Source organism: Chiloscyllium punctatum, chromosome 47 (assembly GCF_047496795.1).
Source record: "Chiloscyllium punctatum isolate Juve2018m chromosome 47, sChiPun1.3, whole genome shotgun sequence".
Classification (NCBI taxonomy): domain Eukaryota; kingdom Metazoa; phylum Chordata; class Chondrichthyes; order Orectolobiformes; family Hemiscylliidae; genus Chiloscyllium; species Chiloscyllium punctatum.
Genome location: NC_092785.1, coordinates 41,976,997 through 41,996,422, shown reverse-complemented (window position 1 = coordinate 41,996,422; position 19,426 = coordinate 41,976,997). Strand labels below are relative to the sequence as shown.

Genomic DNA, 19,426 nt, shown 5'->3' with positions numbered 1-19,426 from the left:
GAGAGAGAGAGAGAGAGAGAGAGGGAGAGAGGACAGAGAGAGAGAGAGAGAGAGAGAGAGAGACAGACAGAGACAGACAGAGACAGACAGAGAGAGACAGAGAGAGACAGAGAGAGACAGAGAGAGACAGAGAGAGGACAGAGAGAGACAGAGAGAGACCAGAGAGAGGGACGGGGGAGAGAGAGGGGACGGTGGGGGAGAACAGAGACAGAGGAAGAGAGGAAGAGAGAAAGAGAGAAAGAGAGAAAGAGAGAAAGAGAGAAAGAGAGAAAGAGAGAAAGAGAGAAAGAGAGAAAGGGAGAAAGGGAGAAAGGGAGAAAGGGAGAAAGGGAGAAAGGGAGAAAGGGAGAAAAGGGAGAAAGGGAGAAAGGGAGAAAGGGAGAAAGGGAGAAAGGGAGAAAGGGAGAAAGGGAGAAAGGGAGAAAGGGAGAAAGGAGAAAGGGAGAAAGGGAGAAAGGGAGAAAGAGAAAGAGAGAAAGAGAGAAAGGAGAGAAAAGGGAGAAAGGAGAAAGGGAGAAAGGGAGAAAGGGAGAAAGGGAGAAAGGGAGAAAGGAGAAAGGGAGAAAGAGAGAAAGAGAGAAAGGGAGAAAGGAGAAAGGGAGAAAGGAGAAAGAGAGAAAGAGAGAAAGAGAGAAAGAGAGAAAGACACAGACAGACAGACGGGGGGGGGGAGAAGGGGAGTGGGGTGGTGGGGGGGGAAAAGGAAGAGAGATGGGTTGGGCAGGATGGCGGGTACAGATGGAAATCCGGGGATTGGGAGCATGGAGACAGAGAGAGTCACAGGACTGCGTGTACCCCAGGGGGAGAAGGCAGGGTGGGGGAAGGCGCCAGGGTGGGGGAAGGGGGAAGACGCCAGGGTGGGGGAAGGGGGAAAGACGCCAGGGTGGGGGAAGGGGGGAAAGGACGCCAGGGTGGGGGAAGGGGGAAAGACGCCAGGGTGGGGGAAGGGGGAAAGACGCCAGGGTGGGGGAAGGGGGAAAGACGCCAGGGTGGGGGAAGGGGGAAAGACGCCAGGGTGGGGGAAGGGGGAAAGACGCCAGGGTGGGGGAAGGGGGAAAGACGCCAGGGTGGGGGGAAGGGGGAAAGACGCCAGGGTGGGGGAAGGGGGAAAGATGCCAGGGTGGGGGAAGGGGGAGGACGCCAGGGTGGGGGAAGGGGGGAGACGCCAGGGGTGGGGGAAGGGGGAGCAGAGGGCAGGCAGTGAGAGATGGCGGGGGAAGAGGGAGAGGGAGGGGGCTGGAAGAGGGGAAGACCGATAGCAGAGGCTTTGAGACACGATCCAGGCCAGAGCGGTGCCCGGGATACCTCACAGCTCCCTCAGCGCTGACGGTGAACCCCAGCAGCTAAACCCCTCTCAAGCTCTAACCCCAGTCCAGGGCATGTGTACGAGTGTGTGGGGACAGAGAGGCGCGCGCTTGGGCGCACACACCCACCACTTTCTGGACAGTGGGGGTAAGGAGTCAAACTCCTGGTCAGAAAAAACCACACGATTGCTTTTGGAATAAAGATGCGTGGGCCAGGAGACCTCTCAACTTTTATTACTAACTGCTGGTAACAGCTGAACTGGAGAGAGAGAGAGACACACACACACACACAGGGACAGATACAGGTACGTGCCAATGGGATTCAGGTAAGTGCAGAGTCCTCTGCAGCATGAACACCCTCACAGGGGGATGGTGAGCAAGTGCGGTCCACCAAAAAACTCACTCAGCGATGGGCTATCGGTCCCACTTCACCAAATACAATGTCTTGGGTACCTGCAGTGGAGAGGGGACAGAGAGAGAGAGAGAGAGACAGAAATGACCAAACTACAAAGACATGAACAGTGAACCTCTGTGACTGGGCAAACCTCAGAGTCTGCATGACGCCCACCCCCACCCCACCCCCCCAGGGTTCTGTGCACGTCCTGCAGAGAGACCAGGAAAGTCACATCGAAGGAGTGAAAAGATAATCATGTCACCACACAGACAGTGCGTGGTCACAGATGGTTCCCCTTTCGGGAAACAACCAAGGACTCTCATGGTATAAACGGTGACAAAAGAAACATCCATTCCAGAGGAAAGCTCCCTCTACACTGTCCCCCCATCAAACACTCCCAGGACAGGGACAGTACGGGGTTAGATACAGAGTAAAGCTCCCTCTGCACTGTCGCCCCCATCAAACACTCCCAGGACAGGGACAGCACGGGGCTAGATACAGAGTAAAGCTCCCTCTACACTGTCCCCCATCAAACACTCCCAGGACAGGGACAGTACGGGGTTAGATACAGAGTAAAGCTCCCTATACACTCTCCCCCAGGACAGGGTTAGATATATAGAGCCGTGTGTTTTGAATGGTGCTGTATGCACTGCTCACGATGAGATTTCCAAGAATGGGGAAGTGAGGCCGGACGGGGGGTGGGGTCAGTTATCCACCCATAGGGCAGGACGCAGCTAATTCAGGACTCAGCTCAGAGACCGAGTGAGTGTGTGGGGTTTGGGAAAGTAACTGTTGGAGGGAGTTGGCGGGAGTGGGACATCCAACTGCACTGTCTGTGCGTGCACTGGTCCCGACCCCAATCTCGGTCAGACTCGGCCCAGTTACTTTCAAATTCGTCTCGGAGCCTTCCTCGTCCATTCTCCTGGCCGTCCACAGTAACCCAAGTTCGCTAGCCCACAGCCCCCTCAATGACTCCACTCCTCCCCTTGTCATCCCTCTGCCCCTCTCAGCCGCACTCGCTCAGAACACACCGCCCCGCCCTCCCTCGTCCTCTCGCTCTGCCCCAGTTCATTCCCTCCCTGGCTCTCTGACACCCTGCCCTTCCGTCTCTGTACCTGACCCCTCTAAACAAAAATAAAACACCAGGCGTTCATCCTCCCAAAACCTACTCCCGCTCCAATGCCTGCGAAACCATTGCTACTCTGGCAATACACCATCACACTGCCCCTCTTTAATGCCCCAAATACCCCCCTACCCCTTTGTACACCAACCGAAGGGATTAAACTGGTCAGATGCAGCAAACTATAGCATCACTTGCGATCTCGGGATAACCTCTCGCTTCCTCTGACATTCTTGGAGAGATCACGCCTGTGTGTGGGGGTGTGTAACTTTACATCGGGGACCTTGGGGGGTGGGGGGCTGGTGGAGGGGGAGAACGAGGCCAGCTCTCTCTCTCTCTCTCTCTCTGTGCTTCGGAAACAACCGCCTCCACGTTTTGCAGTGTTTTGGTCTGAATCAGGCACCCGTACCCCCGCCACCCCCCAATCCATTCGCCCTCCCAGCAACAGCCCGTGCTCCAATCCTCACCGATTATCGCTACAACGTCAGCCAGCATGTGCCCATCAGCCATCCGGTCCAGCCCAGCCTGCCAAACACATAGGGAGAGGGAGAGAGACAGAGAGAGAAGGGAGAGTTAGTTCCAGCCGTTGAGGTATGACTGAGGACAGGACAGGAGGACTGGACAGCGTACTGTGCTGACAATGTCACTCCACCTCGTCGAGTGCAGTCTCGGAGGCAGATGCACAGTACTGTAGAATTTAGTATTCGCGAGTCATAGAGATGTCCAGCACGGAAACAGACCCTTCGGCCCAACCCGTCCATGCCCACCCAGATATCCCAACCCAATCTAGTCCCACCTGCCAGCACCCGGCCCATATCCCTCCAAACCCTTCCTATTCATATACCCATCCAGATGCCTCTTAAATGCTGTAATTGTACCAGCCTCCACCACATCCTCTGGCAGCTCATTCCATACACGTACCACCCTCTGGGTGAAAAAGTTGCCCCTTAGGTCCCTTTTATATCTTTCCCCTCTCACCCTAAACCTATGCCCCTCTAGTTCTGGACTCCCCCACCCCAGGGGAAAAGACTTTCCCTATTTACCCTATCCATGCCCCTCATGATTTTATAAACCTCTATAAGGTCACCCCTCAGCCTCCGATGCTCCAGGGAAAACAGCCCCAGCCTGTTCAGCCTCTCCCTGTAGCTCAAACCCTCCAACCCTGGCAACATCCTTGTAAATCTTTTCTGATCCCTTTCAAGTTTCACAACATCTTTCCGATAGGAAGGAGACCAGAATTGCACGCAATATTCCAACAGTGGCCTAACCAATGTCCTGTACAGCCGCAACATGACCTCCCAACTCCTGTACTCAATACTCTGACCAATAAAGGAAAGCATACCAAATACTGCCTTCACTATCCTATCGACCTGGGACTCCACTTTCAAGGAGCTATGAACCTGTACTCCAAGGTCTCTTTGTTCAGCAACACTCCCTAGGACCTTACCATTAAGTGTATAAGTCCTGCTAAGATTTGCTTTCCCAAAATGCAGCACCTCGCATTTATCTGAATTAAACTCCATCTGCCACTTCTCAGCCCAATGGCCCATCTGGACCAGATCCTGTTGTAATCTGAGGTAACCCTCTTCGCTGTCCACTACACCTCCAATTTTGGTGTCATCTGAAAACTCACCAACCATAACCTCCAATATTCATATTCAAATCATTTATATAAACTATGAAATGCAGCGGAGCCAGCACTGATCCTTGAGGCACACTGCAGTTCACAGGCCTCCAGTCAGAAATAAATCCTCCACTCTGGGTCCTACCTTTGAGCCAGTTCTGTATCCAAATGGCTCGTTCTCCCTGTATTCCATGAGATCTAACCTTGCTCATCAGTCTCCCATGGGGAACCTTATCGAACTTACTGAAGTCCATATAGATCACATCTACTGCTCTGCCCTCATCAATCTTCTTTGTTACTTCCTTAAAGTTTCTGAGACATGATTTCCCATGCACAAAGCCATGTTGACTGTCCCTAATCACTCCTTGCCTTTCCAAATACATGTACACCCTGTCCCTCAGGATTCCCTCTAACAACTTGCCCACCACTGAGGTTAGGCTCACCGGTCTATTGTTCCCTGGCTTGTCTTTACCACTCTTCTTAAACAGTGGCACCACGTTTGCCAACCGCCAGTCTACCGGCACCTCACCTGTGACTATCGATGATACAAATATCTCAGCAAGAGGCCCAGCAATCACTTCTCGAGCTTCCCAAAGAATTGTAGAGTACAACTTATGTAGCATTTCATTAGATTAGATTACATTACATTACAGTGTGGAAACAGGCCCTTCGGCCCAACAAGTCCACACCGACCCGCCAAAGTGTAACCCACCCATATCCCTATATTTACCCCATACCTAACACTATGGGGTAATTTAGCATGGCCAATTCACCCTAACCTACACATCCCTGAACACTATGGGGTAATTTAGCATGGCCAATCCACCCTAACCTGCACATCCCTGAACACTATGGGGTAATTTAGCGTGGCCAATCCACCCTAACCTCCACATCCCTGAACACTATGGGGTAATTTAGCATGGCCAATCCACCCTAACCTACACATCCCTGAACACTATGGGGTAATTTAGCATGGCCAATCCACCCTAACCTACACATCCCTGAACACTATGGGGTAATTTAGCATGGCCAATCCACCCTAACCTACACATCCCTGAACACTATGGGGTAATTGAGCATGGCCAATCCACCCTAACCTACACATCCCTGAACACTATGGGGTAATTTAGCATGACCAATCCACCCTAACCTACACATCCCTGAACACTATGGGTAATTTAGCATGGTCAATCCACCCTAACCTACACATCCCTGAACACTATGGGGTAATTGAGCATGGCCAATCCACCCTAACCTACACATCCCTGAACACTATGGGGTAATTTAGCATGGCCAATCCACCCTAACCTACACATCCCTGAACACTATGGGGTAATTGAGCATGGCCAATCCACCCGAACCTACACATCCCTGAACACTATGGGGTAATTTAGCATGGCCAATCCACCCTAACCTGCACATCCCTGAACACTATGGGGTAATTTAACATGGCCAATCCACCCTAACCTACACATCCCTGAGCACTATGGGGTAATTTAGCATGGCCAATCCACCCTAACCTGCACATCTTTGGACTGTGGGAGGAAACCGGAGCACCCGGAGGAAACCCACACAGACACAGGGAGAATGTGCAAACTCCACACAGACAGTTGCCTGAGGCGGGAATTGAACCTGGGTCTCTGGCGCTGTGAGGCAGCAGTGCTAACCGCTGTGCCACCGTGCCGCCCACCCAACTTAATGAGGTCCTGGAGATTGATCCACCTTTAAGACTTCCAGCACCACTTCCTCTGTAATATGGAGACCTTTCAAGATCTGACAATTTATTTTCCCCATGTTCTCAAGCTTCCTCTATCTTTAGTATACTCCTACTGCCTTTATAGTCGAAGGGATTCACTCAATCCCAGCCACAATGTATAGCTGACATATGCCTCCTCTTTATTTTTGACCAAGGAAGTTTCCCTAGTCTTCCAGCATTCCCTACGCCTCCCAGGCTTGCACCAACAGGAACACACAGTCTTAAGACTCACTTCTGAAGGCTTCCCGCTTTCCAACCATCCCTTGACCTACGAGCTGCCTCTCCCAATCAACGTTTGAAAGTCATACTGTCCAGATTCTCCCTAGCCTCTCCCTCCCCCACTCTGGAGTTGCCCCCTTCCTCCATGTGTCACGTCGGTGGTTGGGGGGCGCTGAGTCTCACATGACCCCCCATTCAGGGTAATCAGGAACTCTCTGATGTATTACTCAAGCGCGAAGCCAGCGGAGGGGGAAGTGACACTGCAGACCATACAGCCTGCACCACAGGACGCGGGCACCGAGAGACACTGACCGAGGCCCCCACTCAGCCCAGTCAGCCCATGCTGTCCCCTTGCTTCAGAGGAGAGATCGAGTGGACTGGGACAACACTCACTGGAATTTAGAGGGACGAGGTGGAGACAGAAAATTATGAAGGGAACACATAAGACAGAAGCGGTGTGTGGGAGGGCTGTTTCCACAGAAAAGGTGAAACTGGAGTTGGGGGCACAACCTCGAGATCGGTGGGGGGAGGGGAAGAGGAGCCCATTTAGGACAGGGTGGAGGAGGAACTATTGCACCCAAAGGGTTGGGAATCTCTGGAATTCTCTGCCCAGTTGAGGCGACCTCCTTGAACGTTTTTCACGCTGAGGTAGATTTTTCAGCAGGAAAGGAATTAAGAGGTGATGGAAATATGGGATTGAATGGCGGGAGTGGGCTCTCGGGGCCAGAGGGTCAACGCCTGCTCTCACGTTCAGCAGGGACGGGACGGGACGGGGGGGGGGTGAAGAGGGAGGAGGTGGAATGGCTGACAGACTGCAGCTCCCGGGAGCGGGACACCTTTGGAGAGGGAGGCTGTCAAAGCGCAGCGTGCTGGGGGGGGGGCGGGGAAAGGGTGTAACGCGGGAGGTTGAGATGGTTTTCCCTGCAGCGTACGGTTCAGCCCGGTCCCCGGGGAGCACTCCGCACGGGGAACCAGAAGGATCCAGCTGTGTGGACGCCGGGTGAGGGCTGGCAGAGAGGCCTCTGCTGAGACAGATCGAGACGAAGCTAAAACGTGAAAAGCAGAAGTCCCCGAGGACGATGGTCTGTGGATGAGAGGCTGGGCCCCACGCTCTCTCACTGGGCCAAGAGGTTACAGAAGTGGAAGTGCGGCCGCTGAGGGAGCTGGGAATCCCTGACTGTGGGGCTCCAGTACCCCCTGGGAGAAGGGGGTGGAAGGGAGTCTGTGCGCACGTGTCCATGTGCGTGGGGGAGGAGGTGTGATGGAAATGCTCGGTTCTGTTGGGATGCTCTGTGCCTGAAGCCTGCTGGTGTTTTCATGAGACACTTCACCGGGGATTGAAGGGGGCCTTCAATCTTGTGACACCATTGGGGGGGGTGGGATGGAGCTCAGGCAGGAGAGAAAAACACTTATGAAGGTCAGAGAATGACAGAGGGGACGGAGAGACGGACTAGAGTGACAGACAAACATTGCAAAAACAAAGGTTTTAGAAATTCATTTCTGGGATGTGGGTATCACTGGCTGGGCCCAGTATTCCTTGCCCTGTCCCTAGTTGCCCCCCTCCTTGAGAAGGTGGGGGTGAGCTCCCTCCTTGACCCCCATGTGCTGTGGGTTGACCCCCAATGCCCCTGGGGGAGGGGATTCCAGGATTCTGACCCAGCCACACTGAAGGGAGGGCGATATCTTTCCGAGTCGGGATGGGGAGGGGCTCGGAGGGGAACTCGCAGGGGGCTGGTGTTCCCATGTACCTGCTGCCCCTTGGTCCTTCTGGATGGAAGTGGCCGTGGGGTTTGGAAGGTGCTGCCTGAGGGTCTTTGGGGAATTTCTGCAGGGCATCTTGTAGCTGGTCCACACCACTGCGACTGAGAGTCGGTGGGGGGGAGGGAGGGAGGGGATGTTTGTGGGTGGGGGGGCCAATCCTGCAGGGGTGGGGGGGTGGGGGGGCTGCTTTGTCCCTGGATGGGGTCGAGCTTCTTGAGTGTTGTTGGAGCTGCCCCCATCCAGGGGCAAGTGGGGAGTATTCCCCTCACCCTCCTGACCTGGGCCTTGTAGATGGTGGGACAGGCTTTGGGGGGAGAGTCAGGAGGGGAGTTACTCGCTGCAGGATTCCCAGCCTCTGACCCTGCTCTTGGAGCCGCTGGGTTTATGTGGGGAGTCCAGTTGTGATTCTGGTCAATGGTAACCCCCAGGATGTTGATCGACCGAGACGGTGATGGTCACGGTATTGAATGCCAACGGACAGTGGTTAGATTCTCTTATTGGAGATGCTGATAGCCTGGCATTTGCGTGGTGAATGCCACCTGTCAGCTCAATACTGGATACTGTCTGAACAATCAAGGCATTGATAATGAAGTAACGTCCAGGGGGGAGAAAGCCAGGAACACAGATCAGAGTGGAGAGAGTGTGGCGCTGGAAAAGCACAGGTCAGGCAGCATCTGAGGAGCAGGAGGATCGACGTTTCGGAGATTCTCCTGCTCCTCGGATGCTGCCTGATGTAACCTCGAGGCAGCAGTGATTATAATTGGTTTGAACTTTACATCATTTGAAAGACATAGAGGGGATCGAACACTGGCTAAGCTTCAATACAGACAACTATGTGGGGCATGCAGGTCAAGCTTGCTGAACTGAGTTGGGCGAGAGATCAGAAACGCAATGGGAGATGTTTGAAGGGATATTGCAGAGTACTCCGATTACCTCTATTACATACAAAAGGAGTCAATGCTTGCCCTCTAGAGGGCGAGAGATGACAACTGTAATAGATAAATATTTCACTTCTGTTTTCACTACACAGGATATAAAAAAACATCATGGACGGATGAGGGGGGCGACCTGATACAAGTTTATAAAATTATCAGGGGCACTGAGCGACAGAGTTAAGATGGTGGTGCTGGAAAAGCACAGCCGTTCAAGCAACATCCGAGGAGCAGGAGAATCGATGTTTTGGGCTTAAGCCCATCATCAAGGAATAGTCCGAATCTTCTTCCCAGGGCAGAAAGGTCAATTGCTAGGGGACACAGATTTAAGGGAAAAGGGGTCATCATAGTGTGGAAGCAAATAATTCGGCCCATCGAGTCCAGACCAACACCCACCCCTCCCCACCCCCAAAGATCATCCACCCAGACTGAGCCCCAGTCCCCTTCCTGATCCCTGAATTTTCCACACCCCTGAACACTGTGGGGTAATTTAGCATGGCCAATCCACCCTAACCTACACATCCCTGAACACTATGGGGTAATTTAGCATGGCCAATCCACCCTAACCTACACATCCCTGAACACTATGGGGTAATTTATCATGGCCAATCCACCCTAACCTACACATCCCTGAACACTATGGGGTAATTTAGCATGGCCAATCCACCCTAACCTGCACATCCCTGAACACTATGGCGTAATTTAGCATGGCCAATCCCCCCTAACCTACACATCCCTGAACACTATGGGTAATTTAGCATGGCCAATCCACCCTAACCTACACATCCCTGAACACTATGGGGTAATTTAGCATGGCCAATCCACCCTAACCTGCACATCCCTGAACACTATGGGGTAATTTAGCATGGCCAATCCACCCTAACCTACACATCCCTGAACACTATGGGGTAATTTAGCATGGTCAAATCACCCTAACCTACACATCTTTGGACTGTGGGAGGAAACCGGATCACCCAGAGGAAACCCACGCAGACACGGGGAGAATGTGCAAACTCCACACAGACAGTAGCCCCCGAGGGTGGACATAAGAGAGGAACGTAGCGGATTGACAATCATTTCGGGAAATAATACTGATCGATCAATTGCAGAGTCCTTCTCGAGTTCAGAGGGAGGTCAAATGAGGGCCTAACGCGGTTGTGGAGACATTGGTGTTAATTTGATGTCATTTATTAGATCCTTCCCAGAAACTCAGACTGGAAACAATTGCAAATAAAGAGACACTCTCGAAGCAAGGGAAACAAGGATTACAGCTCTATTCTCTTGGCAATTGCCAAGGGAGGTGATTAGAATCAACTTCTGAATAGGTTATAACTGGGCACTTTTGGAATGCTACGTTCACGTCTGGTCTCCTTCCTATCGGAAAGATGTTGAAAGGGTTCAGAAAAGATTTACAAGGATGTTGTCAGGGTTGGAGGGTTTGAGCTACAGGGAGAGGCTGAACAGGCTGGGGCTGTTTTCCCTGGAGCGTCGGAGGCTGAGGGGTGACCTTATAGAGGTTTATAAAATCATGAGGGGCTTGGATAGGGTAAATAGGGAAAGTCTTTTCCCTGGGGTGGGGGAGTCCAGAACTAGAGGGGCATAGGTTTAGGGTGAGAGGGGAAAGATATAAAAGAGACCTAAGGGGCAACTTTTTCACCCAGAGGGTGGTACGTGTATGGAATGAGCTGCCAGAGGATGAGGTGGAGGCTGGTACAATTACAGCATTTAAGAGGCATCTGGATGTGTATATGGATAGGAAGGGTTTGGGGGGGGATATGGGCCAAATGGGACTAGATTTATTTGGGATATCTGGTCTGTTTCTGTGCTGAACAACTCCATGACTTGTGAAAAAGAAAACCCAACGTAATGGTGAACTGTTACCCTGATTCAGTAACAGGGAAACCGTGCTGAAGCGACTTGTTGGAATTCTGAGGGAGCAGCATGCGCTGTGGTCAAGGGCTGTGTATTGCAGCTGGATTTCCAGAAGGAATTCGACAAGGTTCCACATAAAAGGCTTTTGCACAAACTAAGAACTCTGATTGTCGGGTGTAACACTCCAGGACGGGGCGAAGATTGGCTAGTTGAGAGAAAACAGAGGACGCAGTGACGGGTCCTTTTTCAGATAGCCAGGGTGTGACAGGGGAATCTGAGGTGAGCAGTGTCGAAGGCATGGCCGTTACATTTGCAAATGACACAAAGATAAGTCGGAAAGTACGTTTTGCGAAGGAGGGCGCAGACTGATATCGGTAGTTCAAATGGAGGCGCGCCGTATAAATCACGGGAAGGTGCTCACTCTGGTAGGAGGAATGAAAGAAAAAAAACCGCAGCGTATTATTTAAATGGAGAACGACTGCAGAATGTTTGAGGTGCAGAGGGTGCTCGGGTACGAGAGACACAAACAATGCGCACAAAATCGCTATCCTGGACTGAGGGAGGAATCAAACGTAAAAGTAAAGTTGTGCAGAGGCTGGAGATCTGAAATTAAAGCAGGGAATTCCAGAGAGAGGTCAGCAGGTCCAACAGCCTCCAGTGTTCCGAAGGCATATCCTGGACTTGGGAAACGTGAACAGGTCTCTCTCCCCAGACATCAGACCTGCTGAATTTCTTCAGCACCTTCCTTTGTGGGGTGCTGTGCTCAGGGAAAGACAACATCCAGAACGCAGTGTAGAGTTTTGGTCTCCTCATTTAACAAAGGTAGAGCCAGGGTAGACAGAGATGGTTCTAGACAGAGTTGATAGGGATCAGCTTTGTTCCCAGAGTGAGGGATTCAATAATGAGAAGTCACGCTTTCAAGGTGAGAGGTGGAAAGTTTAAGGGGGATACACGCGGGCAAGTACTTCACACAGAGGGTGGAGGGCGTTTGGAACGCGTTGCCAGCAGAGGTGATCGAAGCAGGCACGGGAGATTCGGTTAAGTTGCATCTGGACAGATGTATGAGTAGGTGGGGAGCAGAGGGATACAGATGCTTCGGAACCGGGTGACAGGTTTAGACAGTGGATTTGGATCGGCTCAGGTTTGGAGGGCCGAAGGGCCCTTTCCTGGGCTGCAAATTTACTTCGCTCTTCGTTGTAAACGCATTGGAGGCCACTCAGAGGAGATTTACTTGGCCGATGCTGGTTTTATGGGGTTAGACTAGACCGGCTGCTGCTCTCACTGTAGCTCAGACAAACCTGGGATTATAATGGGATTGAAGATTCGAGGTGAATGCAAAAAAAGGATATTTCCTCCCGTGGGCAAATCCTCATCTCATTTTTTTGTAAAGTTAGGGATCACCATTTTGAGGACAGCGACGAGGGAAATCTTTTTTTACTCCCCGAGGGCTGCGGGATTTTGGAACTGCCGACCTGCACTGGAGTGAGTTTGGGCGACTCAGTGGTTAGCGCGACTGCCTCACGGCACCAGGGACCTGGGTTCGATTCCAGCCTCAGGGTGACTGTCTTGTGTGGAGTTTGCACATTCTCCCCGTGTCTGTGTGGGTTTCCTCCCACAGATGTGCAGGTTAGGGTGGACTGGCTGTTCTAAATTGCCCTGTGGTGTCCAGGCCAGATGGATTAGCCACAGGAAACGCAGGGTGACGCAGGATGGGGGCCTGGGCGGGCAATGCGCTTTGGAGGGTCGGTGTGGACTCGATGGGCGGAATGGCCTGCGCCCACACCAGAGGGATTCTATGATCCTACCTCAGAAGGCAGCGGAGGTGGGTCTCATGGTATGTTTTAAAGATAGAGGAGGGAAGACTCTCGTGCTTGCTCGAGAGGGAGCGGGAGGATTGAGGATTCAGAAACACGCAAAAGGTCTGCCTTGCGCTGATCGATGGCAGATTTGGCCTCGGGTGCTGAACGGGGAGCTGCAATCCTTATTTGGAAATTTGTAAGATTGAGAGGGGGGCTGGGAAGGGTCTGGTATACCACACACACACACATTCTGTAGGCGTGGGACACACGCCTCCTGACTTACCAAATGAGCGAAGCCTGGCGCTTTAATCTTGCATCGATATGGGCGACTGCTTCCATCTGAAACCAAGTAAACTCCAAACTCCCCCTGTGGAGAGGGGGCAGCAGAGAGGGAGTGAGTACGGGCACAGTACGGGACACAGAGACACACACACACAGAGACACACACACACAGAGAAGCGGTTACCTTGGGAGCCTCAATGGCGGTGTATGTCGCTCCGGGAGGCACCTGGTATCCCTCAGTGTACAACTTGAAGTGGTGAATTAGAGACTCCATCGAGGTCTGCGGGAGAGAAAGGGACGGAGTTTATCCACGGGGAAAGGTTTCAGAAATCCGAAGCACAAAAGGGCCTTGGGACTCCCAGTTCAGGAATCTCTTCAGGTTAAACTGCAGGTTCAGTTGGCAGCTGGGGAGGCAAATCCGACGTTCCCATTCCTTGTGAGGGGTCTAGAATACAGGAACAGGGATCTGACGCTGAGGTTGGATAATGCTCTGGGTCAGACAGCATTTGGAATACGGTAAGCAGTTTGGGGCCCCGTATCTAAGGGAGGGATGTGCTGGCCTTGGATGAGTGGGCCGGGGGGAGGTTTATAAGAACAATCCCGGGGATGAAGGGCTTGTCATATGAGGAGGGGTTGAGGGCTCTGGGTCTGTGCTCGATGGAGTCTGGAAGGACGTGGGGGATCTGATTGGAACTTCCAGAATACTGAGGGGCCTGGATAGAGGGGAGGTGGGGAAGAGGTTTCCACCAGGAGGGGAGACTAGGCACAGCCTCAGAGTGAAGGGACCACCCTCTCGGACCGAGATGGGGAGGAATTTCTTTAGGTGGAGAGGGGGTGGGGAATCTGTGGGACCCAGAGGGCTGGGGAGGGTAAGGCACTGGGTGGGTTTAAGACAGAGACAGACAGGTTCTCGATTGGTCAGGGGATGAAGGGTTATGGGGAGAAGGCAGGGGGGTGGGGTTGAGAAACATATCAGCCGCGATCGAATGGGGGAAGCAGGCTTGACGGGCAGAATGGCCTGATTTTGCTCCTAACTCCTTGTGGTCTTATAGTCGGAGACAGTAACAGAGAGAAATGTTGGGGGTAGAAGGGGGGTGGGGAGGAGCCAAGCAACACAGCCAGATGAGATGGTGGAATAACTCAGGAGGTGGGGAGTTGGTTGAATCGAGGAGAGGGAGATTGGATGCCAAGTATTTACACTGAGGGGGGAGACAGGCGATGGCCGTGAAACTACGGCGAGACATCTTGAGGCAGGAACAGCTCGATGGACGCTCACGCCTCTCGGATCCAGCCTGGCCGGAATCTCCTCACAGTGGTTACAAAGGAGAGCGGTCCAAAAGGTGGACGCTGGGAAGTCGGATCGCGCTCAGAGAGAAGGCTGCAGTTAGGAGTCACTTTGGAGGACAGCGAGTGGACCGCAAGTGTCAGGGACATGGCACCCCTCCCCCACTGCAGATCCCCGAGGCCTGATCAATGGGAAACCGTTCAGCGGACACAGGTAAGGGCTTCGCCAAGTGACAAGCCAGTTCAGGCTTGGACGCGGTCCCAGCCTCAGACCGTGAGGAGGGGGGGGATCGGGACGGAGGAGGAGTAAGCATCGAACCGCGTCCCCTCCAGTTCGCTAGGTCGATCCAAGCACCCTCACGCTCCCCTTTCCCGGTCAGCCTCTATCTCCGCCCTGGTCGAGAATCTCTCTCTCTGGGCTTTAAAACACACACAGCCCTCGGTGCGAGGAGGTCCACAAACCCTGCAGGAGAGGAAATTCCCCACCTCCGTCTTAAATTGGGTCCCCCCCCCCCCCCCTTTATCGGAGATGCTGCCGCCTGGTCCCAGACTCTCCCACCAAGGGGAAACTCTCAGCATTGGCCCTGTCAAGCCCCGGGAGAGTTGCCGGCTCGTCTCAATGAGATGCCCTCTCGGCCTGTCCGACTCCAATGAGTACAGCCCCAACTCGTGTCCTCACAAGACACTCCTCCTGTACCTGGGACCCTCCTCGTGAACCTTCTCTCAACGGCCTGCGATGAAGTCACAGTTCTAACTTCAATAAGGGGAACGCAGACTGCTCACGGCACTCCAGATGTGGTCTCCCCAGCGCCAGCGAGACCTCCCTACTCTCACATCCCTTGAAACAGGGGCCCACATTGCTGTACCCGTCCCGATTACCTGCTGTCCCCTGGGTGCTAGGTTTCCGTGCTTGGTCACCCCAAGTCCCTTAACGTGGCAGCTTTCCTCCATTTGAGCGACACTATTCCCTTCCAAAAGTGAGCAACCTCACATTTCCTCGCCAAATCTTTGCCCACTGACCCTCGCATTTCACCATCTCTCTGGGTAAGCGGCTGACATTGCTCTCACAAATCTGCCTTTCCCCTTACTGCGGCACCTTCAAATTTGGCTACGCTTCGTTCACTTCCTTCCTTCAAAACACGGAGGTATTGTTTTTTTTTAAAAAAAAAGCTGTGGTCCCAGCACTGCAGAGTTAAAGGTTCAACAACTGGCTGCAGCGAACGATTTAGAAATTCGACTCAGATCTATAGATAACGCTCAAAAGGAAAACAAACCCTCAAAACGCACACTGGGTACGGCCAGACTTCAATACGTCGAGGAAGGCCGGGCGGCTATTTAAGAATTCGGAGAACTGAACAGGCTATCGGCAAATGCAAATGTTCCACCTCTGAGTTCCTGAGTCAGTCCTGGCCTTTAAATCGTTGGAACGGGTCGGAGGTGTCGAAGCTGCACGGACTCAGTCAGACAGAATGGAAACACACTCTTCAGTCCAACCAGTCCCCAAACTAACCCAGCGCCCATATCCCCTCCAAACCGTTCCTATTCATCTACTTAACCAAATGTCTTTTGAACACTAACTGTACCCAGATTTACACGTCCTCTGGCACATTGTTCCACAGACGAGCCACTGTTTGAGGGGGGAAAAAAACACTTCCCCCAGAGTCCTTTTTAAAACTTTTTCCCACCTTAAAAAATACACCTCCTAGTTTTGAACGGTCTCACCTTAGGGAAAACACTTTTACTAATCTCCTTGTCTGTGCATCATATGAAACCTCTAAGGTCTCCTCTCAACCTCCTACATGCCGGTCAAAAATGTCCCAACTTATCCACCCTCTCCTTCTAACCGAAACCCTCCAGTGCTGGCAACCTCCTGGTAAATCGTTTCTGAACCCTGAACAATCTCCTTCCTGTAACAGGGCGACCAGTACTGGACACAGTGCTCCAGACGGGGCCTCACCAATGTCCTGTACAACCCCAACATGACGTCCCCAACTCCTACCCTCAAAGGGCTGAGAAATAACTGGACACGGTGCTCCAGACGGGGCCTCACCAATGTCCTGTACAACCCCAACATGACGTCCCCAACTCCTACACTGGAGGGAGGGAGGGAGGGAGGGAGGGAGGGGGGGGAGAATGGAGAATACCTTCATTTCACTCCGTTTCGGTGGAGAAACCTTCGCATCATCCACCTTGATCTCCCCCTCGGGCATCTTGTTCAAACACTGCAGGATGATCCGCAGGCTCTGTCTCATCTCCTCCACACGGCACAGGTACCTGACAGTGACACAGAACACAGGGCACAAAATAAACCTCCTGCTGCACTTCTAAACTCAAATTAAAATCTCCCCTCTGAACTGCCACACCACCCCCCCCAACCTCATCTAACCCTCCCAGGACAGGGACAGCACGGGGTTAGATACACAGTAAAGCTCCCTCTACACTGTCCCCCATCAAACACTCCCAGGACAGGAACAGCACGGGGTTAGATACAGAGTAAAGCTCTCTCTACACTGTCCCCCCATCAAACACTCCCAGGGATAGGGACAGCACGGGGTTAGATACAGAGTAAAGTTCTCTCTACACTGTCCCCCCCATCAAACACTCCCAGGACAGGGACAGCACGGGGTTAGATACAGAGTAAAGCTCCCTCTACAGTGTATCTGCAGTTCCTGATGAATTTTGCCTTGAACTCTGACCTGTCATAACAGTCTCCTTTGCTGCCGATTGGGATGTCAAACTCCACCTGGTCATAAACATCATAAGGCTGGGACTTCCTGAGATCCCACTTGATTCCAGATCCTCGGAGCATGACGCCACTGCGGGAGGGAGAGAAAGCCGTGTAGTTAGACTGCAAGACAACCCGTGTGCTGGCGTGTACGCTGCCCGCGGTGCAGAGCGATCAGGGGATCTGGCTGCTCTGACCTGAATCCGTAGTTTAAAGCTTCCTCGGCGCTGATGACACCAATATCCACCGTGCGCTTCTTCCAGATCCTGTTATTGGTGAACATCTGAGACAACAGAGAGAAAGACACCGTGTCAGATGGGGGAGTGGGGGAGGGGGTGAGAGAATGATGGGGGAAGGAAGGAGAGAGTGAGTGACGGGGAGGGGGGGGGCGGGGGCGAGGGGGAGAAAGAGAGAGAGAGAGAGAGAGAGAGAGAGAGAGGAGAGAGAGGAGAGAGAGGAGAGAGAGGAGAGAGAGGAGAGAGAGGAGAGAGAGGAGAGAGAGGAGAGAGAGGAGAGAGAGGAGAGAGAGGAGAGAGAGGAGAGAGAGGAGAGAGAGGAGAGAGAGGAGAGAGAGGAGAGGAGAGAGAGACACACAGACAGCGGAGGAGGGGAGATAGAGAGATGGGGAAGGGGGGGCGATATAACGTCAGTGTGAGAAACACAGATGGAGCTGTGTGGGGGAGAGATAGAGAGAGAGAGAGAGAGACAGACAGACGCAGACACAGACATAATCCCGCAATCCCTCCGATCCCCTCCCCTTTGCAAATCCCAGCTTCCCCCTGTTAGCATCTCGCTGACATTTGGAATAGTTTCTGTTCAAACCAGCCACATCCCGGTGCCTGAACCCGAGTGACTCCCACAAGCGCCCCGCTCTGGAGACACCTTCAGTGACACTCACCTCCTCAACCTCATCGATACGGATGGAGAAATTCTTGATGAACTCGTAGATGTCGTCCATTAAACCCAGAGGTAGGTCCTGGGAACAGGAGGGACAGATAAACAGAGGGAGCTCCTGCTTCTGAGACCACTTCATGAAGTGCTCTTTCAAAAAAAAGTAGCCCACGTATTTTTTTTTTTAAAAAGATGTTTCCCCTCTCAATTTAATACACCCACCCAGACTTGAAAGTCCCAACCTAGGGAAAAGACACGAGCCAATCACCTTACCTGTACTCCTACCGATTTTATAAACCTCTAAGGTCTCTCATCCATCTCTTACGCTCCAGTGAAAAAAAATTCCCAGCCTCTCCTCATATCTCAAACTCCTCCATCCCCAGCATCTTCCTGGTAAACCCCTTCTGAACCCTCCCCGGTTTAATAATACCCTTGCTGTCCTGTTTGTGTCACCCTGTTACACAGTGCTCCAGACGAGACCTCACCAATGTCCTGTACAACCCCAAAATGTGATGACCACAACTCCAGCACTCAAAGGACTGAGCAATGAAGGCAAGCGTGCTGAACTCCTTCTCAACCACCTAGATTATTTTAGCTTCGGGACGCAGATTCCCTTCCCCACCACCGCCCCCCCCCCCCCCCCACACCAACCCCCGAGAGTCCCGCCCCACAGCGATGCGGTCGATAGTATAATTATCCTCCAAAATGGCCGAGCCAGTTACTCAGTTCAAGGGGAATTTGGGAGGGGTGGGGTCAGAAAATGTTAAGCGCCGCCCACTTCCTGGCAAACAAGGCCAGACCACCGACCCCACCGCCACCCCGAGCAGCGACGTTTACCTGGTGAACCCCACCGGGTCTGACATAGGCAGCGTGCATCCGAGCTCCGGAAACTCTCTCGTAAAACTCAAACATCTGCCGGGGAGACAAAACAGGAAGGGAGAAGCTCATTGGCCGGTTAGCTTGTCAATCATTTCACCGGGTCAGTTCAGTCACGCGTGGCTTGGGCGGCCAAGGACACTGAATAAGCTGCGCAGCCCATTGGCTGGCTAGCTCGCTCAAGTTCAAGACTTGGTGGGCCAATGGAATTTATTTGTTAAATCTCGAAGGGCTCTTTAGTTAAGCAAAATCGTTTGTGACCTAGACTGTTGCACTTGATGTGCGGTCAGAATGCTTTCTTATGTGCGGTTAGCACGATCAGTAAATAAATGCCTTACGCGCATCAGGTTTTAAACAATAACACCGTCAGGCCTATCGGTTTATCGCCAAAACAACAACAACGCTTATTAAATAAAGGTGCAACATTCGGTTAACAGTCACGGATCGGGGAAGGGAAATGCGTGCCCCTCAAAATGCCGCCAAAGCACACACGAAAAATCAGAAAACAAAAATTAGATTTCTCACACATTCACATCATACAATCCCGACAGTGTGGAAACAGGCCATTTGGCCCAACAGGCCCACAC

General features: G+C 52.6%; 3 protein-coding genes across 3 annotated transcripts in view; 1 reads left to right on the top strand and 2 right to left on the bottom strand.

The window, feature by feature from the left end:
* The window catches only part of LOC140468684 (uncharacterized), a 39,161-nt gene extending 37,780 nt beyond the window's left edge, over nt 1-1,381 (bottom strand). Inside the window, 1 exon segment of the mRNA XM_072564759.1 lies at nt 1,367-1,381. Within this exon segment, the coding sequence (XP_072420860.1) occupies nt 1,367-1,381 (15 nt within the window).
* The window catches only part of LOC140468612 (uncharacterized), a 1,157,363-nt gene that overhangs the window by 607,047 nt on the left and 530,890 nt on the right, over nt 1-19,426 (top strand). The window lies entirely within an intron of this gene.
* The window catches only part of ndufs2 (NADH:ubiquinone oxidoreductase core subunit S2), a 49,892-nt gene continuing 31,960 nt past the window's right edge, over nt 1,495-19,426 (bottom strand). The window contains exons 6-14 of the mRNA XM_072564705.1: nt 18,801-18,875; nt 17,971-18,048; nt 17,270-17,355; nt 17,044-17,163; nt 16,492-16,621; nt 13,248-13,343; nt 13,065-13,148; nt 3,286-3,343; nt 1,495-1,757 (exon numbers count right to left, since the gene is read on the bottom strand). Coding sequence (XP_072420806.1) covers nt 1,708-1,757; nt 3,286-3,343; nt 13,065-13,148; nt 13,248-13,343; nt 16,492-16,621; nt 17,044-17,163; nt 17,270-17,355; nt 17,971-18,048; nt 18,801-18,875 — 777 coding nt within the window. The 3' untranslated portion in view covers nt 1,495-1,707. The remainder of the gene's footprint in view (nt 1,758-3,285; nt 3,344-13,064; nt 13,149-13,247; nt 13,344-16,491; nt 16,622-17,043; nt 17,164-17,269; nt 17,356-17,970; nt 18,049-18,800; nt 18,876-19,426) is intronic.